Below are 26,943 nucleotides of genomic sequence, written 5' to 3'. Positions count from 1 at the left end.
CAGAATGTGTTTAAAAAATCACTTTATATAATTGTGAAACACCTCAAATGATTTATTCTCAAGATTAAACCTTTAAAATTAGTTATACAAATTATTTGTAACACCCTAAATTTAAAATAATTTATTTCTCATTATCTTAAGTTAATTTTTTAATTTTTAGATGTTATTAATCGTTGAAATATTTAATTTGTAAAAATTAGAATTTATTAGATATTTTGGAAAAATATCCTATTGTTGTGTTTGTAAAAATTTGATTAATTATATATTTGATTGTATAATTAATTAATTGTGAAGTTAAATAATTATATCATGAGGATAATCTAATTATTTAAGGGTATATGTTATTTTTTAGAGAATTTTGAATACTTATATTTAGAAATATATAATTATTTGGGTTTAAAGTTAAAATAATTGTATTATGAAAATAATATAATTATTTAAGATTGGTAGTTTATTTTTGGAGAAAAAGTTGATGTGAATATTTGATGGTAAAAGGAGAATTTGATGGGTTTTAAATAAAGTAAGAGAAGATATGATTGGTTTATTTGGGAAAAGAAGGAAAAGAAAAAAGATAAGTTAAAAATAAAATTGTAACGACCCAACTTTTTATACTAAGTTGAAGTCATTACTAATTTAAAAGATAAATAAAATTTGTAAAGTTTGAATAAAAAAATAAAACAAAATCTCAAAAGTTTCATTTAAAAGCATAAACAAATGTGATTAGAGATGAGCATAAAAATAAAATCCTAACTCGGACCCTACCTAATTTTAGAGAAAAAAAATACCAAGTAAAGTATAAAATAAAATGCAAACATTAAAATTTGAACTATGACATAAAGCGAAAGCAAAAGATCCCTATGGCTCGCCACGGTCACTTCTGGTCGCTCGCCAGCTTGACTTTGCTCTTACCTCTAGCTCTGCCTGAAAAATAGAAATGGAAAGAGTGAGTATAAAATACTCAGTAAGGGACCCACTACTAGTCCCGCTAGGTGGCTGTTAACTTCCTATTAGAGTCCTGAAAGTGGTACCCAAGAACTAGCACGTTCCCAAACACGTGCAACATGTGATCCCGGAGGAACATAACTAGTCTTCGGTGATCCCAAAGGAACGCCTAGGACGATCTGGTCTGTAGTGTACCTGGAGGAACGCTAAGACAATCGGGCTGCGAGCGATCTCGTCGGACCACTCGAATCATGTCTACCAATGCCAGACTGGCAGTCCCGTCGGACTACGCAATCCTAAAAAGGTGGTGATCCCGAAGGACACCTATGCAGGTACGACTCTAATAGGATAAGTTAACATACACCCTAACCATAGCATGCACGTAACATATCATCATCAGATCAACAAGTCATATCACAACATCATATCATATCATCATGTCATATCATATCCTCATTAATTACCAAGCCGTTATGCAATCTAGTTATCAATATGCACAACTCAAAAATAAATGCGATCTCTTATTTCCACTCGTAGGTCTAATAGTAGAAACTCCTACCTGGAGATTTGCTCAAACGAATTCTAACAATAAAATCACGACTTCCAAGCAGCCAAGCTCTAAATTAGTTAATTAGTTAGAAAAACTAAATTTAATAACTTAACCCTCCAAGAAATAAGGGTCCAAAATCCATTTGAAGTAACTTACCCAAGATCAAGGCCGAACTCAGTTTAGACTTAGTTGGACAAATTCCCTGCTCGGCTTCCAGTTAACTATAGTCAATTTAATACAACAATTAACTTGGTTAGGGTCAAAATAAACCTTAGCTGGGTAGACTAAAACCAAATCAAACCTACCAAGGCTTACTGAAAAAATATGGGTCAAAAATAGGGTTAAAAGAAGCTTGGCAGCTCAATTGGCTCGGCTGGAGAGGGAAAAACTGACTGGCGGCTCGGTTGGAGGAAGGAACTGCTGGTCGACTCGGGAAGACTCCTGGCGCGACTCAGCAAAACCACACGCGTGCGGCTGAAGACGCAACTCGCACACGCGGCTCGGACGGCTCGAGCGACTGCTGCAGGTCAACTCGGATTGCGCCTGCTGACGGTCTGTTGACGGAGACGACCAACGACGAAGACGACGACGATGCTGCTTTTGCAAGGCGGACGACTCGACGCACCGCGAACGACTGAAGACGGAGGCGAAGGCTGACGGAGCATCGTCATGTGTGACGTGCTCCACGTGACGGCTGACGCTTGCGCACGGTTCGACTATTGCGGCGGCGCGACATCAATGATGGAGGCGGCGCACCTGATGCAGCCGATCATCTCGGACTGGCGGCGGGGTTAGGGTTAGGGTTTGCTCCTTCTCTTTTTTTTTTCCTTTTTGTGAAGAAGATGACTCATTTCCCAAGAAGCCTATTTAACCAATAATAATACATTTATTATTATTTTCTTCTTTTTCCTATTTCCTTAATAAATTCCAAAACATCCAAATCTTTTGTTGTTGTTGTTGTTGTTGTTGTTGTTGTTGTTGTTGTTGTTGTTGTTGTTGTTGTTGTTGTTGTTGTTGTTGTTGTTGTTGTTGTTGTTGTTGTTGTTGTTGTTGTTGTTGTTGTTGTTGTTGTTGTTGTTGTTGTTGTTGTTGTTGTTGTTGTTGTTGTTGTTGTTGTTGTTGTTGTTGTTGTTGTTGTTGTTGTTGTTGTTGTTGTTGTTGTTGTTGTTGTTGTTGTTGTTGTTGTTGTTGTTGTTGTTGTTGTTGTTGTTGTTGTTGTTGTTGTTGTTGTTGTTGTTGTTGTTGTTGTTGTTGTTGTTGTTGTTGTTGTTGTTGTTGTTGTTGTTGTTGTTGTTGTTGTTGTTGTTGTTGTTGTTGTTGTTGTTGTTGTTGTTGTTGTTGTTGTTGTTGTTGTTGTTGTTGTTGTTGTTGTTGTTGTTGTTGTTGTTGTTGTTGTTGTTGTTGTTGTTGTTGTTGTTGTTGTTGTTGTTGTTGTTGTTGTTGTTGTTGTTGTTGTTGTTGTTGTTGTTGTTGTTGTTGTTGTTGTTGTTGTTGTTGTTGTTGTTGTTGTTGTTGTTGTTGTTGTTGTTGTTGTTGTTGTTGTTGTTGTTGTTGTTGTTGTTGTTGTTGTTGTTGTTGTTGTTGTTGTTGTTGTTGTTGTTGTTGTTGTTGTTGGTTTTGTTGTTGTTGTTGTTGTTGTTGTTGTTGTTGTTGTTGTTGTTGTTGTTGTTGTTGTTGGTTTTGTTGTTGTTGTTGTTGTTGTTTTTTTTTTTTTTTTTTTTTTTTTTTGTTGTTTGTTTAGATAGAGCATGGGGAGTTGTGTAATTCATCTCCTTCATTGAAAAAAACCCCTAGCCTTTCAAGTTTGCCACTCCACCTCCGTCCGTCGCAACTCCTTCATTGCAAGCCAAGCCGATCGTCGTCGTCGCCATGGTTTTTCGTCGCAAGCTATCGCATACAGCCAATCATCCTCACCGTTCGCGTTTCGCCAGTCGTCTGTCGCAGCTCCCCGTTGCGTTCCGTCGCTCTTCATCAGTCATCCTCAGTCGCGCATGCCAATCGTTTCTGCAAGCCACGCACGAAGCCGCCGAGTTACGCAGTCGTGCATGTGTCTTTGCGGCGAGCCGCCCACAGCCGCACCTCCTTCAACCGCGGCTTAAAGCCACCCGCTAGCTACTCTACCTTTTACCCGAGCCACCCGCCAGTTGTTCTGCCTTCTACCCAAGTCACCCTGTCTTCTAGCCGAGCCGTCTAGCTGTTTCTCCTTAGTCAAGCCGTTTTCAGCCGCCAATCCTGTTTTTGGTCCTTCTTCCCACCTACTTTGGTAAGTTTTGGTATGTTGATTGGATTTTTTGGCATGCCCAATAACAATTGATTTTGAACCCTAAATAATTTAATTTTGGATTAAATTGAATTATTTTTCTTAAAGGACTGGTTAGATCAATTGGAAGTAGAACTGTGGAATTTTCCCAGTTATGGATAAATTGAATTCAACCTCAACTTTGGGTAAGTTGAATCAATTGGATTTTCGATCCTTAAGCAATTGCTAATTAAATTATTGAACTTAGTTATTTACCCTTATTGTTTAGGATTTTTCCTTGGGAAACTTGATCGTGACTATTAGGATAATTTCGTTAAGCTAATCTCGAGGTAGGAGATTCTCCTACTAGATCTTCGAACTGGATTTAAGAGACCGCATGTAATTATGATTATGCATTGATGGTAACTAAAATGCATAACTTGATGTTATTGATAGTGACTGTCATTATCTTGATGATTGATGATGTAGACTGATATTATGTTTATGATTGGTAGGATGTTGATGACGATGACTGCATTTTGTTAAGAATGATATGATCAATACTTACGCCACGTTACGATGATGTTTTATCATGTACATGCTATGAATAGGGTGTACTGTTAACTTTATCTATTAGAGTCGTACCCACATGGGTGTCCCTCGGGATCATCACCTTTTTATGACCGTGTAGTCCGACGGGATCACCAGTTCAATATGACATAGACATGATTACGAGTGATTCGACAGGGTCACTCACAGCCCAATTGTCTTAGTGTTCCTTCGGGCTTCGGGTATACTAAAGACTAGTTTGTCTTAGGTATTCCCTTGGGTTCACCGAAGACTAGATATCTTCCTATGGGATCACAGATTGCACGTATTTAGGAACGTGCCAGTTTAGGGGTACTACTTTATAGGACTCTAATAGGAAATTAACAGGCACCTAACGAGACTAGTAGTGGGTCCGTTACTGAGTGTATTTTTATACTTACTCTTTCATGTTTAATTTTACAGGCAAGGGAAGAGGTAAGGACAGAGGGAAGCTTGTGAATGACAAGAAGTGACCGTGGCGAGCCATAGGAAACACTTTTGCTTCCGCCTGATGTTATTTGTTCAAATTTCAGTATTTATATATTTGTTTTTATTAATTTTCTTCTTTTAAAACTAGATAGGGTCAGAGTTAGGATTTTATTTTAATTTTTAAAATTTATTTCTATATACATTTGTTTACGATTTTAATGAAAAATTTGAGGTTTTGTTTTATTTTCTACTTTTAATTTAAAAAAATTATTTATTTTTTAATTAGAAATGACCTCAACTTAGTATAAAGAATTGGTTCGTTACATTATTTTAGTTGGATTTGAAGTGATATTTATTTATACACTTAAAAACAGATTAGGGAAGCAGTTGTTCAGAACTATTCGGTTTCAAAACAACTTATTAAGCATTTCCAGAAGTGAAGAATTATAAAAGAAGCTTTCATGGTGTTCCCATCCCAATCCTAATTAATGTTTGAAAGAACTGAAAGGACATAAAGCATTGTCAACCCACAATAAGGACATAAAAAGGACAAGGAATGCCACTCAAGTAACTGAGTCAAATACAAAATACGAAATATTTCATTTTGAATTTGGGTTATTAAGTCAAATAATTAAGAAAAATAAAAGAAAGACCGATTGGGTTTGGAGTCCTAAAAACACTTTCTTGTCCCAATTGCTTGGTTTTCCCATTTTGTGAAAGAGGAGAGCTTCCCAGGAAAGAAACACCATAGTTATGGTGCATGCATGTTTATTAATATTTAAAAAATGTCCATTATTTTTTACATTTTTAATTTTTAAATTACAAAACTACCACAATAAGCATAATAGTAATTTAGTCTCATTACAACCATGTATTTATATTTGTAGGTTTACATAATGGTTATATTTTACATTTGTATTCCACATTTTCTTTTTAGAAGTATTGAATTGTTAGAACAAGAGAAATCTTACAACTCAAAGGTCAAGATACAAGGCAAAAAAAAAAACACAAGAAAAACAACAAACAACAAAAATGCTAAACCAAAAAAGGAACAAATAACCTCTCACAACTCAAAGTAAAAAGATTCCACAAGAGAAGTCCTCGACCACTTAGAGGAAATGATCGAAATCTCCCACCGTATATCTAAGCTAACCTAAGAATAAGAAGCAAGGGAGCACAATGGACACACGGTTCCATAAATTTAGGGTATAAATTAACCTAAGATGTATATTATATTAGAAAATAAATCAATCTTCCCAAATCTCCCTCCATAATTTAAGCCCATAATTGTAAATTAAATGGTAATCAATAATTCCATAATTTAAGCTCATAATTGTAAATTAAATTGTAATCAATTGTCATTATTTTCTACCATATTTACCTCATTGTAATTGTATAAATAAGCAACATCTATCAATGAAAAAATCAAGCAATTCAGTGCAATTTGTTTCACATCTCTTTCATGGTATCAGAGCTAGTCTCAAACTAAATTTTCTTTTTACATACCTCCTCTCAATGGCAACTTCCAGCTTCCAAAATGATTCAATCACCACTGAAATTCCCACCAATTCCATTGTCACAAAGTCATCTCCACAAAACAAAACCGTTCCCACTTCCACCCTCTTCTTGCTATCCAATATTTGCAACCTCGTACCTCTTCGCCTGGACTCCACAAATTATGTTCTATGGAAATACCAAGTTTCTTTCATTCTTAAATCTCATTCCCTTTTTGGCCACATTGACGATTCCCTTCCCTGTCCTCCCAAATTCTTACCTTCATCAGCTACTGAAACCAATCCAGAATATCTTCATGGCTCTTCCGTGACCAAGCCCTCATCACCCTCATCAACGCCACCTTATCACCCTCTGCTCTGCTCATGTCGTTGGATTAACCTCTTCCAAATCCTTATGGTTTTCTCTAGAAAAGAGATATTCTTCCAATACCCGAGCCAATATCCTTGACCTCAGATATTCCCTTTACACCATAAAAAAATCTGTATGAAACAAAAAATCTGTATGAAACGATTGAACAATATACCTATCGAATTAAAGCACTTGTTGACAAACTCGCCGCTGCATCTATTTCTCTTGAAGAAGAAGAAATCTTGGTTCATACCTTAAATGGTCTTCCTGCCGCCTTTAATGCCTTATGTACATCGATTCGAACTCGAAGCGGCACCATCTCTTGAAGAGCTTCACACCTTACTCACCTCAGAGAAATCAACCATATGCATAGAAAAATCTTCCGTAACCGAAGCTTCTCCCATCGCCTTTAATGTCGCAATGCAGAATTTTCATGGAAGCCGTGGAAGAGGTAAAAAAAAATAACCGTAGTTTTTATTCCCCAAATAAATCTCAATTTCGTGGAAATCCAACTTATTCTTCTAGATCGCATGGAGCAAATTTCTCACGGCCCAAAAGCCCATTTCATCACTCTCAGCCCAATAACATCTTCAACCCAAAAACTGTCGCCCAATCCATTTCTCTCCAGCCAACAATTTTTCTTCAGGCCACTCTCATCAGCGTGGGCTTATTAGGCCGGCTCCAAGTTATAGGCCTATTTTCAATCATGAAAATAATTTTGCAACAGGACACATTTTTTGTCAAATATGCCAAAAACAAGGACATGGAGCTCTTGATTGCTACAATCGCATGAATTTCTCATATCAAGGCTGACATCCACCTTCTCAACTAGCGGCAATGGTGGTAAATTCTATGAATTCTCAATCTTCTGAACATACTAATAATTTCTGGCTATCTGACAATGGATGTAACGTTCATATGACGAATGAGTTGGTAAATCTCAACCTATCCAACAATTATAATGGTGAGGAAACTGTCACAGTGGGAAATGGCCAATCTTTAAATATTCAAAATACCAGCAGTGGTAACCTCTCAACTTCTTCTCATACCTTTAATCTTTCCAAAATACTTCATGCTCCACAACTTGCAGCAAATCTCTTATCTATTCATAAATTTTGTCTTGATAATAATTGTATTTTCATTTTTTATGTTGACTGGTTCCTCATTCAAGATAAAGTCACTGGTCGAACTCTGTATACTGGTGGAAGCATCAGTGGTCTCTACCCTATTCCCAGTATTTCTGCTCTACCCACATCTACCATGCATTCAACAATTTTAAATTTTCACGCAAAACAGGAGCATTCATCATTATGGCATTTTCGTCTGGGTCATCCTGCTTCAAGGATTCTTAGTTCAATTTTATCTCACATTGGTCTATCTTCGTCTCATTCTCTTTCTACTTACAATTGCACTAGTTGTCTAAAAGCAAAAATTTTAAAAAAATTACCTTTTCCTATATATTTATTTACTTCTCTTACACCACTTGCACTTGTTCATAGTGATGTATGGGGACCATCTCCAATAATTTCTTCTAATGGAAATCGTTATTATGTCAGTTTCATTGACAAATTTAGCAAATTTACTTGGCTCTTTCCTATTGGCTTATAAATCAGATGTTCCTTATATTGTGCAAAAAAAATTTCTTTTACTGAAACTCAACTATCTCAGAAAATGAAAGTTTTTCAATTCGATGGTGGTGGCGAATTCTGCAACAATTATTTGCAATCCTTTTTTGAATCCAAAGGTATTTCTCACCAAAAAATCATGTCTTTATACTCCCGAACAAAATGGCATTGCAGAATGTAAACATCGTCACATTGTTGAAACTGCAATGTTTTTAATTTTTCACTCCTCTATTCCACTTGAATTTTGGCCTTATGCCTTTTCTACTGAAGTTTTTCTTATTAATCGAATGCCCTCACCCTCTCTTCACATGTTGTCACCATTTGAAAAGCTTTTTGGTAATACTTCTGATTTGCGTTATTTAAAAGTTTTTGGATATGCATGTTATCCCCTTCTAAAACCCTACACCAAACACAAACTTGAACCCTTCCACACAACACATAAACCCTTCCACACAACACATATTTTTAGGCTAGCCTCACAATTTTAAAGGTTATCTCTGTTATAATCCATCAACCAAACAAACCATTGTTTCACGACATGTTATCTTTCATGAAACAATTTTTCCCTTTTCCCAATCCTCTCCTTCTTCTTCATCTCACACTAAATCCATCTCTGATCCTAGCCTACTACTCACCTTACTAAACCTTCCACAATCTTCAAACTCTACATCCCCACAATCTCCCACTTCTAACTCATCCACTGTTGACAATACTTGCTCACCTTCTATGGATACTAATGCCATTTGTCATTCTTTGCATGTTTCATCTATTGTTGATACAGGAAATGCGATAGATGTTTTCACCACCAATGCACCAACTCCTCGTAACACTCATGCCACGCAAACTCGGACAAAATCAGGAATTTTTAAACCAAAGACTTTCCATATCACAACAACAATTCCAACTCTCACATCCTACACTGAAGCCTCCAAGTATCCTGAATGGCGAAACACAATGTGTGAGGAATTTAATGCTCTTCAAGCACAAGATACTTGGTCCTTAGTATCTCGACATCCATCCATGAATATTGTGGCTGTAAATGGGTTTTTCATACCAAATATAATCCTGATGGCTCAGTTGCTCGTCACAAAGCACGCCTAGTTGCAAAAGGCTATCACCAGGTACATGGTTTTGATTTTGATGAAACATTTAGTCCTGTTGTCAAGAAACCTACTATCCAAATTAGTCTTGCTCTTGCTGCTCAATACAGTTGGTCCTTGACACAGTTAGATGTCAAAAATGCCTTTCTTCATGGTATTCTTCAGGAAACAGTATACATGTCTCAACCTACAGCTTTCCAAGATAAAACCTGCCCAAACCACGTGTGTCTTCTCCACAAGAGTCTTTATGGCCTCAAACAGAGATCTTTACTAGATACGGCAACTTCTCTGTGATCTCTGTTTTCCTCTAGAAATTTCACCAACACTATGGTGTGATAATGGTTTCACTGTCTCTTTTGCTCATAATCCTGTTTTCCATGCAAGAACAAAACACATTGAGATTGATTATTACTTTGTTCGAGAAAAAGTTCTTCGCAAAGATATCTCCGTTTGTCACATCTCCTCTAACAAGCAACTTACTAATATACTCACAAAATCATTGTTGGCTCCAACCTTTCTTCATCTTCGCAACAAACTACTGACTCAACCTGAGTCATCCATTTGAGGGGGGATATTAAGAAATAAATCAATCTTCCCAAATCTCCCTCCATGATTTAAGCCAATAATTGTAAATTAAATTGTAATCAATAATTCCATAATTTAAGCCCATAATTGTAAATTAAATTGTAATCAATTGTCATTATTTTCTACCATATTTACTTCATTGTAATTGTATAAATAAGCAACATCTATCAATGAAAAAATCAAGCAATTCAGTGCAATTTGTTTCACATTTCTTTCATATTATACTTTCATGTCGTGTTTATATTTTATAAATATGAGATATATTTACAATGTATAACAAAATTTTAGTTGCTATCATTGTCTATTATTGATTAAATCTAAAAATGTTCTATATTTTGTAAATACTTTTCAAGGAGACACGCGACCACTTGGCGATTAGAAAAATGAAACAAGGTGATCCACATCGCTAGCAGACAAAGTGGTTGGCGTGAATGTCAGGAAAAGATAAAAGTGACATCTGTGACACGAAGCAACTTTATCAAAGAATTAATGAAGCCCAGATGATGATAAGTTCTATCAATCCTCGCCTATAAATAGAATGTTGTATCTTTAAGAACAAGTGTGCAAACATACTGGAGAGCAAGCTCACTTTCATAATTCGTTTTCCCTTCTGTGTTTTAGGTGAGAGCTTTGAACAAAGTTGAGAGAAATTCCCCTTTTGCTTCCTCTCGATGTTGGCAGAAAACTAAACCAATGAGTATGAGAAATCATACTCAGCAGCTCGACGCATATCCTTGTATTTTCATTTGTAATTTTTATAATTGTATTTATAATTTGAACACCATGGCCAAAAGGCTTAGAGTTTTAATTTTAAATGCAATTTCCTTCTATTTTCATTCTTCCGTTTCTTTATCTATTCAAGATTATTGAATCTAAGTAAAAAGGAAAATGATGTAAGGCGTAATCAATGTTATAAAATCTTGATGTTTGTGTTATTTGTCTTGTTATGTTAAATGCAACAATTAATGCCTCATTTTATTCGAGAGAAAAAATGAAGTGATGACTATTATCATTTGACAAATTGATAATCTGGAATTAACTAAACAGATGGCGATAGGAATGTAGCAATAAGTTCTTGTCGTCGAACTTATCCTTAGCATGCATATCAGAAATGCGATTGTGCATGGCGATAAGGCACCAAAAGGTTGCTCGCCCTAATACAGAATGAGTTGCATATAATTTAGCCAGAAGGATCAGATATAATCATCTTTTAACTTCAAGTATTTAGATCCCGAAGGGCGAGTAAGTATGGCGAAGGCACCTAGAGGTTGTTCGCCTTAAATATGAAGTTAACAAATATATTTTTATCTTTTTGACGAATTGATTACCCTTGCTTTGCACCTAATTATTTAGACATTTCTGCATTCTCATCGCCATTATACACATTAGAGTTCACTCCCCGTAATTCACCAACGCCATCTCCATCTTGTTCATCCAATGCACAGAGCGTAGATATATAGCTTAGATAATATTGTTCATACATTTAAATTGGACAGGTAGTACATGATTAAGCAATTAAGATCACCGATTCCCTAAGTTGGACTCTGACTTACCTAAGAAACTTCTCTTTTTGTTTACACTTAGACAAGAGAGATGAAAACATATACGTAAACGATGCATCTTTAAAATTAATAACACATAGATAGGATTCAACACCTTTTATCGCATAAACCTAGTCTAGATGTCTAATCTAGTTGCATACTTAAAAGCCTAATTAGAATGAATTCACGAAATAAAACAAAAGTTAGTAGGTGAGATCAATTGTTTTTTAAACAACAATGCATGAGTATCTTATATTTATTGTAATATTTATAACAATATCAAATAAATCACTTTCTCAATTATTATCTAAAAGTGCAATCAAAAGTTTAAAACTTGTCGTTTTTCATTATGCACGAGATCACCTAATACTATTCTTATACTTTATTTATTTATATTTGATTCAAATTTTAATTTTAATTTTCCAATAATAACCTATGTTTTAATGACTTACTAGCACATGCTCAATGAACTCATGCTCTCAAAGTGTGTGTTCTTATTATTATAAATCAAGTCCTTTTAATGTTTTGTTGAAAATTTAAAAATTTTCAATAACCCTCTCAAAAATAATTAAAAATATAAACTCAGGTAACGTCAAATGTTTAATTGTAATGGACAATTTCTATTCGAAAAGATTAACAAAAGTGTCCATATTACTTTCCTTTCTTTTAATCAAAGTACTTTTACAACATTGAAAATCTAAAGTGCTAATAAATATTTTCTAGCGGTAAAAAAAAAAAAAAGAAGAAGAAGAAGAAGAAGAGTTGAATAAGTTAAAAATAAATGTATAAAAATAGAAGCTTTGCCTAATGCCCATAATCAACACAAACATAGACATAATTACTAACAACCTACACAACATATCGCTATCGTAATAAAGGGGAGAAACTACATTAGTATCAAATGAATTTCACTCAGCATCTGATACTTCATCCTCATCTTCCTCTAGGATGTAGACCAACGCTCGCTTTCTCGCAGCAAAAACACAAGCCACTCCTCTTGATGCTGGAACAAGAACACCAAGTGCTTATATTGATAACATTTAAACCCATTTGGAATGATTGACCAAAGAAAAGTGTTTCTTAAAATTTAATTTTATTTAAACTCTTTTGATAAAAACGGTTTAAAAGTATTTTAAAAGCTATTTTGAGTGATCGTCAAATACTCAAATTTGTTAAAGAAAAAAACTTGTTTTTTTTTTTAAATTTAAACATTTAAAAATGTATTCCAAACACACCATTAGTATACATAAAATAGTAAAAAAATATTACAACGATGAACACTCACCACTAACAGCCAAAGGAGAAATGACAGCATGAGAAATGTTGCGAACTTTCTCATTCTCCATTTGCAGAGGGACAACATTATCCTAGAGAAGAAAAGGAACATTAATACAAGAAAAAATAACATTTTGAGGATGAAACCTATAGAAAACCTCCCATCTCCAGGATATTTAAAAGATGTATAAATTTTTCTTTTATGAGCCACTAAAAGATATAATTCTAATTAACATCCGAGCTGGAAGAATTAATTACATTTAAATCAGATTAAGCCCTTGCATTATAGCACATTTGCAGAAGTCGATTTATGAAGATATGAAGTAATCTTTGGGGAATTGACTTCAGAAATAATGGTTGTATGAAAGACTATACACTCATGATGAATCTTTTCAATGAGATTTAAGCAAAAGGGAAAACCTTAAGTTGAAGGATCTTCCAATTGTCCAGACAGGGAGATCTTGGCACAGATACAAACGGAAGGTCATCTACTTTCACAACCATCATATAGGAACCAACAGAGCTTTCAGAAGTAGAAGCAGTTTCATTTAATAACAAAACAATCTGTCCATCCTGTTTACAACCAAATAGGTTCACAGATTATTCACACAGGATCTGTCAATCTTTTACCCTCTTCTTTATATATATAACTAGGGTGCAGAGAATAAAAGCTTGCTAACTTGAACCATTACCTTGTACAAAGAAAGATCAACACACTGAGAACCATCAGGAATAGATATTAAGACTGCTTCCGATGAGGAATGGTCCTCGTTTGAGCAGCTCTGGTCATGGATGAATCTCCTGACTATGCCTACACAATTTGCAATTTCTGCAAAAGAATCATCGGGGACTCTGAAAGATATATAATCTATAAACTTCTGCTCACAACTTAGATCGGCAGGAACAACTTCAGAGGAATCCTATATGGGGTTTAAAAGCAAATTGAAAAATTAACAAACGCCATATCGAAAGGAACAGTGTGCATTAGTGGACATCATGCCTTCAAAAACTGTTAGCCATGGTAATAAAAACTACTTATTAACAATTAACATTGAGGATAATAGTTGTATAACAATCGAACTCGTTGTGTGAACAACTGCCAAACCTCAGTAAAAAAGTAAACAAGAGACAAGCATAAATAGAACAGCTCAATAGCAGAATAAATACCTCATAGTATGAAACGGAGAGAGGAACATGTGAAGACAGGCAACTTGACGAGGATGGAAAGGGGAATAGGGATATTATATCTTCACAAAGTATTTTTCTTGAGATTGTAATAAAGGGCATAAGAAAAGCTTCCTTAAAACTGTGGAAGTAAATCAATGGTTAGATAACAGTTTAAGGAAATACCGAGTACGTATTTGTAAATTCTTAACTATTCTGATCTACAACGAGCTCTTAAAGAAATATCGGTGTGAAAATTTGATCACCAGTTTATTGCTTAAAGATATGTGGAAGGACTACGAGAGTAATTAATGCATAATAGTACTGGATCAAAAAAAAAAAGGTTAACATCGTTGGGCGTTTCTTAAGAATCCCTTTAGGAGGGTGATACCTTCCCACAACGGTTTTCTTTTTTTTTTTGGGTAAATTTTTAAGTCCAAAAGAGACTTCTATATTGACATAGGTGGGTTGAATAACCACCCTATTTAATTATTGGCAAACCAAAAGGTGGGGACTGGGGAGGGGGGGTCTCTTTTACCCAACCCAACCCAACTTGAGAGCCAAATGCCTCTTAGAGTCAGAGACATGTTCTGTTTTTTTATATATAAGAAATAATTTCATTGATTGAATGAAACAGGAACTCAATCAATGAAACAGGAACTCAATCAAAGAGTATACAAAAGGGGCCCAATCTGTACAAAATGTGTTTCTAATTTGCAAGGAAAGAACTATGACTATGTACGGCAACTGTATCTTTGCACCAAAAAAGACGTTCTGAATGATAGTATCTATTATATCCTTGGTTTTCTTGTTCTTATCCCAGAAGATTCTAGCATTTCTTTCCTCCCATATTTTCCACAAAACAGCACAAATAATGCATAATCATAAACGTTCTTTGGCAGCTTCAAAGGTGGATAGATGATCAACAATCGGGGCTAACACAGTTGACAGTATCACTTGGAAAAGCAACAAACCAATTGAAGGCAGAAAAAACCTCTGACCAGATACCTCTAGAAGTGGGGCAATCAAAGAAATCATGCTGGACAGTTACAATGTTGGGTCATTAATGTTATTCTTATGGAAAAGATGAATTTGAGAACGTTATGAAACTTGAGAATTTTAGTCCTCATCATGCCAAGAGTAGACAATACAGAACTTCGATGTTTTCTCTGATTCCCAGATTTCCATCAAAACCATATATTCACTATTTTCCTTTCTTTAAGGTATCGTTCAATGCAGATTCATGCTGACACAATCTATTTTTGAACAGAAATCAGGATATCTAAGAGATAGATCTCTTTACCACATAAGTATGCCACCATAATCTATTGACACACATACATATGTACACCAAAAGGAAAAAATATTCTCATTCATTTGCAAATTCTACATCCAAAGACCTTGTTTGAAACAATAAAAGGCATATAAACCTTACTACAAACAGGGCAGAACATAACTGAATCTCCACATTCTTATACGCAAGTATTCCAAAGAGAAAGAGGATGTTTCCTTTCCTTTCCTTTCCTTCCTACAGGGAACCAGGTATGCCGAACGTGAGAGAAAGAAGCACTTCCTAGGGTCCTTCTAGGTTGGGCTAAAAACTCTCTGTCAAAAGTAATCTACCCCACTTCTCTGTCAAGAAGCACTTCCTAGGGTCCTTCTAGGTTGGGCTAAAAACTCTCTGTCAAAAGTAATCTACCCCACTTCTCTGTCTCTCCATCATTCATATTTCTTCTTAAGTACGAGATTGCAATCTCGTGGCCAATAAGCTTATGGGAGGATGCATGGAATGTAATTGACCACCAGACTGCACCAGACATCCGCTCATAAGCTTATGGGAGGATGCATGGAATGGAACTGACCACCAGACTGCACCAGGCATCTGGTCTTAAGTTTATTTCTTTTAGTATAGCAGTGCTAACCGTGATGGTGAGGATTAATGTAAATGTTTAATCACAAAATGCAAATTATCGAGGAACAACTTAGAGTAAGAACCAAAATAAAATGTGCTCGACAGAGCATAAGAACCAAAGCAATATACCAGCCAACATAACCCTCTTTAATCTATGAGTTGATAATTTGGACACTTCATGTTTTACCATGATTCAATGTTGAAACTTGGTTTCATCATATTCTAAGAAATCCAAGTTCGATCTAATCAAATCAAAGTCTAGTACTCACACTGCTTTAATAAGCTCTCTCGGGTGCACGCCTAGGCTCAAAGCGCAAGTCTAGCGCCTCGTCTGGAAAGCAAGGTTCACAAAATAAGGCGTGCCTGATTGTGAAGCCCCAAGGCTCAAAGCAGGCCTTAGGGCTTTTCATTAATTTTAAAAAATGGTAATAATTGATGGTTTCCTTCTTTATTAACTAAAAGAATCAAGTTTCCTATGGCTAAATGAAAAATTTCTTGTGTTTGGGGTCTTTACTTTCCATATTCCCTCTGCAACTATGCTCTCTCTTTTTAATGTAATATTTTTATGTGTAGTGTTCCTAAAAAAACCCACGTTTTTTTGTGCGCCTTGTGCCTAGGCTCCAAAGGGACATTGCACCTTAGGCATTTAAAAACATGGAGTATTCAGCTTTTTCATGGTTCCATATTGTCAGAACTTGTCAATATTATAATGCAAAACTACTCCCAAACCAACTGAAAAGAAGAAAGGGAATACCTAGATTCCATCTGCTGAAATTCCAGACCAAGTGTCCTCCTTAAAAATTCACAATCTGCAAATCCCCCAAATAGAGCCAATTCTCTTACTCTTTCAACAAGTTCCCTGCAGAAAATGATAAAAGATCAAGTCACTGTTGGATATAAAACAATACATATATGGTTCACACATGAATGGAGAAATATTGATTACGAAAAGGAAAACTCCCTAGAGATCAAAAAGAGCTAACTAAGAGAATGCAGAATAGATGCAAGTAATTTAATTATTTAATCTATGGAAATGAGAAATTTTAAGCATTAATTCCTTCTTATGGATCCTTGAGATGGGTGGGGGGAGGTTATGGAAGAAAAAATTTAATGAAAAGGGGAGGCGATGTGGTAGGGACAACTCAAGACTCAAAGGCAAAATAATAATAATAATAATAATAATAATAAATACATGGCCTTTTATTATTATTTAAAAAAAAAAATTAGAAGGCCACTTTCGATAAACACTTGGGCTTAGCATTATGTTATTCATAAGTATTTAGATCAGCTTACATGAACCTCGAATAATCTCCTAAGATAACCTATCTGGTCTTACAGCATGCAGAAAACTCGTAGGATATCCAACCTTCGGTAGGTGGCCACCATGGTTTGTTTGTAGTTATCTACTTTTTAAAAATGATTTCAAAATTCAAACCAAATCCTACAAACTTAAAAAGTTTTTTTCTTTTTTCTTTTTTTTTTGAGAATGATACACAAGGACAGGGAAATGTAGTCGCTCCACACCGAGCTCAACTAGTACAAATTTGGGTTAGGGTATAATTACAGAAAAAAAGCAACAGAAATCCATAAAAGTCACTATTACTTCTTGATCACGAGAGTATATAGAGTTTCTTTCAAACCAAAGCCTCCAAAGAAAAGCAAAAATCCAATTGGACCAAAGGATGTTCAACTGAGCATTTAATTGGGACCTTCAACTAACTGTACAAGGGCATATGAAGCTTTCTTGAGCCAACACCACTGCATTTTGCACAGGCTAAACAGTCTCCCCCAACAATTAGCAACAAAGGGACAAAAGAAAAAAAAAGTGCATCGAAGACTCTTCACTACGTTTACAAAGAATACACCAATTAGGAGAGAGGAGCATAATTTTGAAGGATTCTTTGGACTCTACAACAGGTCCTTAACCTTTCAAAAGAGAATACCCACACGAAACCTTGACTTTTTTAAGACAAAAGACCTTTCAAATTTAAAAATAAATAAATAACTTGAAGTGGTTATCAAATGGAGCAATGATTTCTTTTTTTCTTTTTTTTCTGTTTTTTCTTTTTTTTCTTTTTTTTTTTTTTGAAAGAAATAACTTCTTTCATTGAGAAAAAGAAAAAAGAATACAAAGGCATACAGAAAAACAAGCCCACAAAGAGAACCCCCACAGAAAGGGTTTCCAACTAACGGTAAACTGGCAATCCCAAAGATAAATGACAAGCTACTGGACATCAAACTTGTGCAAAAAGCAAATCCATACAAACCTCACAAACTGACAATCCCAAAGAAGGTGATCCAAGGTTTTTCTCCGTCTTCCAACAGAGACTAGAACAAGAATTCTTCTTTTTATAAATGTATTCAAGTTCAAAATGAAACTAGAACAAACAAGCTGTATTTGATAAAACCATATATTGATTACTAAGATTATGTGAAGGTAGTGAGAAAGTTGAAGTATATGGACAGGGCTACAGAGAAGAGGAAACATTTGTCTTTCGCTTGTATCTATACAGAGGTGGGTGTTGATAATCCTCTCCTGGATTAGGTGAAGATTATGTTCATGATGTGAATTTTGATAAGAGTGATCTTTTTAATCAGAATGTCGAGTAAAATTAAAAAGATGTCTGTGTACTATTAATTGAATTAACATTTGTAACATTAGTTAAAAGTTAAATTCATTTAAATATTCAAGTCACCACTGTTATGATTTGTTCTTAAAATATCACTTCTTGATTTCCTTAACTACTTGAGAAACATCAGTTATTTTCAAATTTAGTGATTTTCTATCAATTATATATTTACATTTTATAAGAGAGGATGGAAGAATAAGACTCACGAGTCAATCTCAATATTGTTGTCGTTTTCAGATGCTTCAAGCAGCTTATTAACAGGATCTTGATTGTATAAAAACTTCAAGAAAATGACAACAAGTTCACTGCAATGACCAACAAATGTAACTAGATCAGGTAGAGAGAGTTCACAACTTAAGCAAGTGTCATTATATCAGGGAGAGAGAGAACTACCTATTATAAGGTAGAAGTTGATCACTCGGCTCTGACATAAGTAGTTTAATACATCGTATAAGCCAGTTAAAGAAGTTTGAGAACTGCACAAAAACAAAAGTTTTATATAACAAAATTATAAAAGCAGGAAGAATTGTCCATTATTACACACATTAATACGAACCCATTTTTTATACAGGTTTGGCTTACACACACACAAAGAAAAGAAAGAATAGTGTAATTGCTTCCAAATTCCAGCTTAGAAGGGATTAGGGGTTGGGCTTGTAATAGTCATTTAGACATGTTTCGCTTGATTCTGTTTCGAGAGAGAAAGTTAGTTACATAGGTATACCACTGTAAGAAGTCCACTTAAGTACCACAGTAAGATGTTATTGTTACCAGAAACACTATTAGAAAAAGGACAAAGAAGACACTATGACAAGTTCTAAGAGACACTATAAGACCAGAGTTAGGAAGATCAGACCATGACCGTAGGCCTTTGAAAGTTTATGCCAAATTTGAAGAAAGGATATTTGAAGAATAAATGTCCCATATTGTCCCAACACTATAAACATGAATCAACAGTTAGGGGTAGACTCGATCTAGAATCAAAGCTATCTTGTATCGATTTTTTTCCAAATTTTACAATCATTTGGATACTCCTCCTAACAAACATACAGAAAAGAACTATCAAACCCACACTCAACATCTTAGCATACTCCTCACCGTGAACCTGGGGGAAGCTAACTCAAAATACAAAGGACCCGAAATTGATCCTAACAAAATCTTAGGAACAAACATTGCCCACCACAAACCTAGATTTTCCGAACTGGATGCTTCTGAAGCAAATTATAGCAATTTAAAGGCTCTTAAAGGTTACGACTCTGATATGCGCATAATCCCAAGTCCCAACCACCACTGAGAGTAAGAGACACCATATTTTAGAAAACACTACTTTAAAGAATCTAGCTCCTCCATCAATCTCCAAAACCATTTAGAAAAAAGAGATAAATTGTTGCTACAAGTAACCAACGAAGCTTTATTCCAGTTGTCTAAGTTTTAAGAGAAACCAAATGAAACTCTAAAACAAAGAAAGACCTCCAACAAAGCTATTTGCCCAGCTAAGGCCACTTAAGAATAATTTTTTAAATTAAGCAGACTAGAAGTTTTGAGCAATAAGCAAAAGATTACTAGGGAAGCACTGGCAAAATGAGGATGATTTATGGAGAAATAAACTAGACCAACCGAAAAACCTTTCAGAACTATATTTCCAAACCATTCAGAGAGAAATCTGGCAGATAAAAACAAGGGAAAAGGATTCCTTACCTCAACCCTTCGGAAACAAAGACTTTTGTGATTTGTACAAGGGTAACACACTGATACACTTTACGCTTATTGCTCACAATGATGACTAATATACTATATTGTCACATTTTGAGAAAATTTTAGGTTGGAATTAACCCATCTTACCCCCCTATTTGAATTCTGAACAAAAATACAACACGATTAAACCCAAAAGCATAGGGCATAGCAGAAATTCTTAAAGAAAATAAATGTATTTACCAAACTTATGTAAGAAGTATAATGAAGTGTAGTTGACAATTTCGTAAAGATTTGTTTATAGTAGGTTAGTTTTTATACTTTCAGAAGAAGACGAATTTAATCCTAGCTTTTTAATCAAGAGTAGTAATAAACTTCACACAAGAAATACGTCCAAACTAAGATCCATCTCCTCCATTAAACCTAAAGCACTGAGCCTTTCGGACAACATGCAGAAAGGATGAATAATTTGTGTCATTAGCTCTTTCAATTTTCAATTTATATTATTTTGTAAGATTTTCAATTTCCAATTTATACACCCACCCCTTACAATCATCGACTACCTCGTTAGCCACAAGAATGTAATTAACTTGTTTCTCAAACTGAAATGAAATTTTAATGATAAATTAAGGATTAACAAGCTTTTTTCTATTGTACAACTCAATTTGCTTCTCTATTGAAAGACAAAAAAAATCCAATCTCCGTGGGTTGTTGGGGAGGGGGCTTTGGTTCACAGCAAAATTTGCATTCAAATGAAAACCATAGCAAAAATTCATCTTCCATAGGGCATACCTGCTGCAAGACTGTTGAAAGCACCCTCATAAATCGTTCAACTTGCACAAGTAGCGTACCAACCTTTTCTGTAGCATTGTGCATAAGCTTCTCATCCAAACCAACTCCCTGAAAACGTGCACGCCATCTAGAAATCCCTAATAGTTCACCCATTCGAAATCCAATGATTTCTGCAGCAGGCTGCAAAGAAAATCTACCATTTAAGTTCTACTAGTATATAACTATATTGATATCATGTCAAAAAATAAAACTATAATAGTCAAGAATAATAATAAAGTATTACGGTATGCATTTCCACCTGAAGATGATCTAGGACAATAAGTTGGAGTTCACTGCCAGCCCCAGAAATAGCCTTAGACACACGCTTTGCACCCTATTTAAAAAATTGGAGTGAACAACAAAACGATCATTAATATCTGAAATGATCAAAGAAAAGACTGTGCATACCACTTCACCAAGAGAGTTAACTAAAAATTGGTGAACCGGAGGACTAGTTCGTGCACCACCTAGAATGCTAAGAAACTCCTCTTGGGCAGATGAATCAAGTCCTACATGTAGGAAAGGAAATGACATGAGTAGGGGTAAAGGGAGTAGCAAATGAATATCAATAATATCTATTACTACCATGGTTAACTATCAGCGTGGATAAAGAGTCAAACTTCTCTCGGAAAGTGTGCATGGCATCAGACCACTGCTTACTCATTACTGATAACGATACCCTTATTACCTCAGTCAATTCCCCAATGTTAGAAGCTTGTTGAGCTACCTGATGCAGCTCACTTTTCCTACAATGACGCAGAAAATGAGTTTTTCTTTTCTTTTTCCAGGAGCACAAAGGTTAGAAAGGATATGATGGGACAATACTAGATAAGATATACTTCAGTAGGACTCAACCAACCTTTCAACAAGAAAAAATTGCTTGAAATATCATACCAGTTTTTTCTTAGAGATATATTAGGGTAATTAAAAAGAAGCATAATGAGAATCCAATGGTAACCTATACCAGAGTCTGGAAATTAAGGGGGAGAAGTGGAAATTATTGTAATTCCAAAGAAAAATTCAAGGGAATATTGAGAATTCCCAAGATCTGCTTCTCTTCCTACCCCTAAATCCTACTTATGACCATTCAACTACGACAATTAACAATGTAATTACTAATACACCCTCAAGTCTACAATCACCTTTTGGCTCCTATCATATTCCTATCAGAATTCAAGAGATAGAAATACAACACCAGAAAATCTAAATCCGAGGACAAATATTTCAGCAATATTCCTAGTGTCAGCAGTAATTACCTCTTCCTAAAGATTGAAGTATCAAGCACTAAAGAATGCATGCCATGCACACCTTGAACAGTGATCTGTATTTTTCTTGGATCATGCCCATGACCAACGAGTTCTCCTGAGCACATGACTACCAAACGACAAAAATCCTTCGATAAAGCAACCTACAATAATACAAAACAAATTAGGTACATTATCGTATTTACTCATAAACCATCAAATTCTGAAACTTGAAACCAAGTTACAATACTCCCAGTTCAGACAAACATTTCAGGTACAGTGAAAATTATTGGAGAAATCTTTACATTAAAGTAAGATATTAATCTAACAACTAGAAATCTTAAAGACTGAACAGATAATCCTTGATATTAAATTATTTAATTTAACATCCACGATGCTCTAATAGTTCGGAGGAGATTTTTGAAACTTGAAGCTCAAGCTCCATATGCATCAGAAATCTCACTTCCACAAGCTTCTGCTTGAAACATCGAATATTCAAAGGTTACAAGTTGATTTAGAAGCAAATAACGCATTCATGCCAAGATATGGACCAATTAAAATCTCAACTTCACTTGAACCAATATAAGTTATAAAAAGTATAAGTTAAACTCCATTTAAATTTCACCATACTCCTGTTGCTCGAAGTCACCATATTTCCATAGCTATGAAAACAAATTAAAAACGATTGCCCTAAAGGAAGAGGCCATATAAACAAATAAAATCCATAAATGTAGAATAGAAATCCTCCGAACTGTTTTATCATACCTTGTAAATTTCAGCATTCAGAAGGTGACACGAAGCACTAGCATCTTGAAGAGGAATATGAAGCTCGTGTATGTTCTGTCCCATTGAAAAAGAAAAGCACGTCAAAGGATGAGAGACACTCAATACATCAATACAATGACGGCAACAAGACAAAAAACAATAAAAATAAACTTGCATGTGTTAAAAGGGGGGAAAACATAAATCTCCAGTTACACATTGTATAACTACACTACACGTTGTTTTTTATTACAGTTACCTTATAAAGTCAATGTCTAAAAGATAAAGAAAAAAGGAAAGCAGATGCTTTGCATTCCAAGTACTCAAAAAGGGAGTGTACAAGAAATATAGTTTTATAGAACAAAAAGCCTTTATTAAACAGATAATTTTAGGATTGAGAAATTATACACGCATATAACAACGAAGCTTTCGTATCTCTCTTTGGAAAATTATCACTTAACTAATTACTCTGCTCCATTCATCAGCATAGTTCTCAAATACACAGATAAAATTATTTCGTTTCTCTTGTAATACAATTTAAAGTAGTATTTTCATTTCAAAACTGTATATTTTTGTTCTGATTGACATCACTTCCTGATCACTTGAAATGTGTAAGACCAAATCCTGAACCCTAGCTTTTTCGTCCTCTGCTCGTCTGTATTCACCGAAAGGCCAGCAGAGGATAGGAAAGCTAGGGGTCAGGTTTTGGTCTTTATACATCGAGTGTTCAAGAAGCGATCACAATCAAAATAGAAATATACAATTTTGAAATTAACATACCACATTGAACTTTCATACAAGTGAATCAATGTATTCAAGAACTATACTGATGAAGCGAGCAAAGAACCAGCTAAGTACCTATTTTTTGAAAAGAGAGAAGAAAGGTTTGTGGTTGTGGTTATAAATATAATCGCAGTTAACTTACTATTTTTCCAATTGGAAAAACGCCAAATATGCTGAAACAGATGCTTCCATCTTTGTCACCACTGCACAAGATGTTAAACCGCTGTTGCGAAGAATTTGACAACTCCGTAAATGAGTCTTCAGAGTCGTCAATGAAACCAGTATCTCCAGAAACAAGTCCAGGCATTCGAGGAATTGTAGGAGCAGGAGGGAAAATACGGCGAGTGCGATCTTCATAAGTTGACAAGATTTCATTTTTGTCCTGTACCACAATTTTGAAAACAGGTGAAGGATGAAAAGGAAACAAATTTTTTTTGGATGAAAACATAAACCCATATTTGAAAATCGTTATTCATGTTGCACATTCTAGATGAGGTTAGCAAAATGATTTTCTAATAAACTTCATGGAAAACACCAAATAAATAAGTGGAGAATTACTTACTGTAATCAACTGGCTATCCTCCACCCAATTTAGACTAACCACAGCAACTGCATGAGACTTTAGGCTTCTCAACAACTTTCCATTCTGTTAGACATACAAAATAAAGGGTCTAAAAAGCAGCAAGAGAATGAAATCTATATTAGGCACATTGGAAGCTGATCTAAATAATCATAGTACCACTGGACTAGCAGGAGTCTGGATCACCATAATTGAGTGCAAGAATTCCACAATTAACCAATCAATAGCAAAAATGTGTTTTAAAGTTAAAGTAAGGCAACTCACTTCAACATCATGCAATAAAACTGTCCCATCTTCAAGTCCCACTGCTATCACCTTACCATCAGGCCTCCAACATAACGATTTTATAGACCTTCCTACATAGAAGTTATACAATCATTCCTTGCCAAGGATGTCATCGAACAACATAACACATAAGAACCCAATAATAAAGTGAAAAACACAGAGGTCTAAAGAGGAAGTGACTATATGGTTGAGATGTTGATGTATTAAGTTTTGTTGAACTAAAATTTTCCAAAGCAAGAATTTAAACTTTAGCATAGCACCAAAAGTTGAATCAATAACATAAAGATAGTCTTTTGGCAGATGAAATATTGCCCTTCGTCAGGATTTAGTATCAAAAGTTTAATATCAATTTAATTAACCTATGCATCACTCTAACAAAAAAAAATCAAACTTCAACATATATTAGAAGCACTTCTTTAGATCAAACAAAGACAATATAGCAGTTTCAAAATGAAAACTAGAACACACCCGTTGAATTTTCTTTTTAAGAAATAAGGAAATGTAAAAAATAAGCTACGGAAACAACGGAAACATAGAACTCACCAGGCGATATAGTCCACAACCTCTGCCAGTTGAAACGGTGGAGCAAAATTTTCGAGTCTTCCGTGACCATGGCTAGCAAATCCTTTTCAGGGTTCCACTCGGCAATTTTAACCTTGCATTAGCAAATCATCAAATATTCAGAGCAGAAGAAAAAAAAAACTTATCACGCACAATAATATACTAATGTATGGGCAACTCTAAGTAGAGGCCAATGGCGAAGAGTGAAAATTAAAACCTGCGAGGCAATAGGCTTGTCGAATTGGAGCTGAAATGGAAGCACACGCTCGGCCTCGTCGGTTTCCATAGCTAGAGCTGAAATGGAAAAATCCACAGTACCAAATCTCAGAAAAGAAGGTAGAATAACTTCAGAAGCCAAAGTATGAATCGATGACTTACTTCTGCAATGCACTACAATTACTACAAAGGAACTATTAAAGTACGAAAGAGAGGCTAAGAAGGACAAGCCCTTGAGGGCGAGCACTCCGGCACTGAGGATTCCACTTTCTGGAGTTCGGGATGAGATTTTCGGGTGACTTCCGTTGCCGCCGGTCACAAAGGCGCGAGAAATAACTCAAAAGACAGAGTTCTATAAATTTGAGAAATTGACAAAAATAAAATAAGAAATAAGAAATAACCCCTCCTACGGGTGAGCATGACCTGAGAAGAGAGTCTCTATCCACAAACAAGAGGAGTATGTAAAGTTTTAATCCATAATTTTAAAAAAAATATTTTTAAGTGTTAAACCGCTGCATGAACAATTGATTGATCGACCCAGTATTACTCCTACCTCCCACTTTATTTTTTAAAGAATGAACGCATTCTAAAAAGAATTATTTGTTTGAACCCTTTATGAGAGAAGGGGAGATCAGCCTTAGTCCTTTTCCTACGAACTGGTTGGAATTTATATTTAAAACTCACGGTTTATAATTCAAAATCATATTCTATTTAAGTTGTTAAGATTTTGTTATTAGAGATGAATATTATAATCTGAAATCTAATAAGTAAATTTGAATTTTAGATAGACATAAACTTATATCAAGTTCGAATATATAGTCTAAATCGTCTATAGTATATGAATAAAAATTAGGCACCTTATGTTGGGACACTACAGATGTAACTAGCTAGCACAAATGATGTGATATTGAATCGTTCGTAGAGACATGAAAATGGGGGCATCTTATGTAAAAAGTTTACATAAAACTGGACTATGAAATAGATACTTTTAAGTTGTAATCGTCGTTTAATGTTTAAAATCGTCTATTTCGATTATTGAGGACATAGGTAACTTAATCTTAATCCTAAGCTAACTATGAACTATTGTCGAGATGATCCTTAAATCTGCCAGCACTGGCCCCAATAAGCCTCCCATTTTGAACATATGGTGAATAAGATTGGGCGAACTCACCCCTACCCGCTTTAGGGTTAGCAGATAGGTTGTTTCTTAATGAATCCAAGTCTTGAATAAATGGCCCCACCCTTTCATTGCCCCGAGAGGGATTCGGTTTATAGGTTGGATTTTAAACCAATTGTTTAGAGTGGATCAGTGAGATTTAAAGAGCATAGTTTAGAGGGTAAAGTGGTATTTTGATCCAGCCAAGATTACGAACAACGGATTAACTTATCGATCATGGTTATATCAATAGACACAAATATATCTATAGTTAGCGAATTGCAACTATGAGACTTTAGTGGAATGACACGTTAGTTAATGAATGTTGATTAGCTTTGTCTAAAAGTGTTTAGCTAGTTAATTTCGGATTGTTGGAGCCCATCATCTATA

At 35.1% G+C, this 26,943-nt stretch overlaps 1 protein-coding gene across 1 annotated transcript; it reads right to left on the bottom strand.

Moving 5' to 3' along the window:
* Positions 1 to 12,095: 12,095 nt before the first annotated feature.
* Positions 12,096 to 25,924, bottom strand: LOC103501540 (anaphase-promoting complex subunit 4). Its single transcript, XM_008465144.3, has 20 exons — positions 25,560 to 25,924; positions 25,399 to 25,475; positions 25,164 to 25,275; positions 24,600 to 24,691; positions 24,318 to 24,401; positions 23,898 to 24,137; positions 22,976 to 23,050; positions 22,223 to 22,374; positions 21,552 to 21,712; positions 21,375 to 21,475; positions 21,226 to 21,300; positions 20,928 to 21,107; positions 18,837 to 18,919; positions 18,650 to 18,748; positions 16,568 to 16,672; positions 13,905 to 14,043; positions 13,430 to 13,657; positions 13,158 to 13,310; positions 12,748 to 12,829; positions 12,096 to 12,465 (listed from the first exon to the last, which is right to left on the bottom strand). Exons 2-20 carry the CDS (start codon positions 25,465 to 25,467, stop codon positions 12,371 to 12,373), a joined length of 2,325 nt encoding a protein of 774 aa, XP_008463366.2. The 5' UTR covers positions 25,468 to 25,475; positions 25,560 to 25,924; the 3' UTR covers positions 12,096 to 12,370.
* Between the last annotated feature and the right edge of the window lie 1,019 nt (positions 25,925 to 26,943).

This window comes from Cucumis melo, chromosome 2 (assembly GCF_025177605.1).
Source record: "Cucumis melo cultivar AY chromosome 2, USDA_Cmelo_AY_1.0, whole genome shotgun sequence".
In the NCBI taxonomy this organism is placed as follows: Eukaryota; Viridiplantae; Streptophyta; class Magnoliopsida; order Cucurbitales; family Cucurbitaceae; genus Cucumis; species Cucumis melo.
The sequence above is the reverse complement of the archived record's forward strand: the minus strand, read 5'-3'. Positions and strand labels throughout refer to the sequence as shown.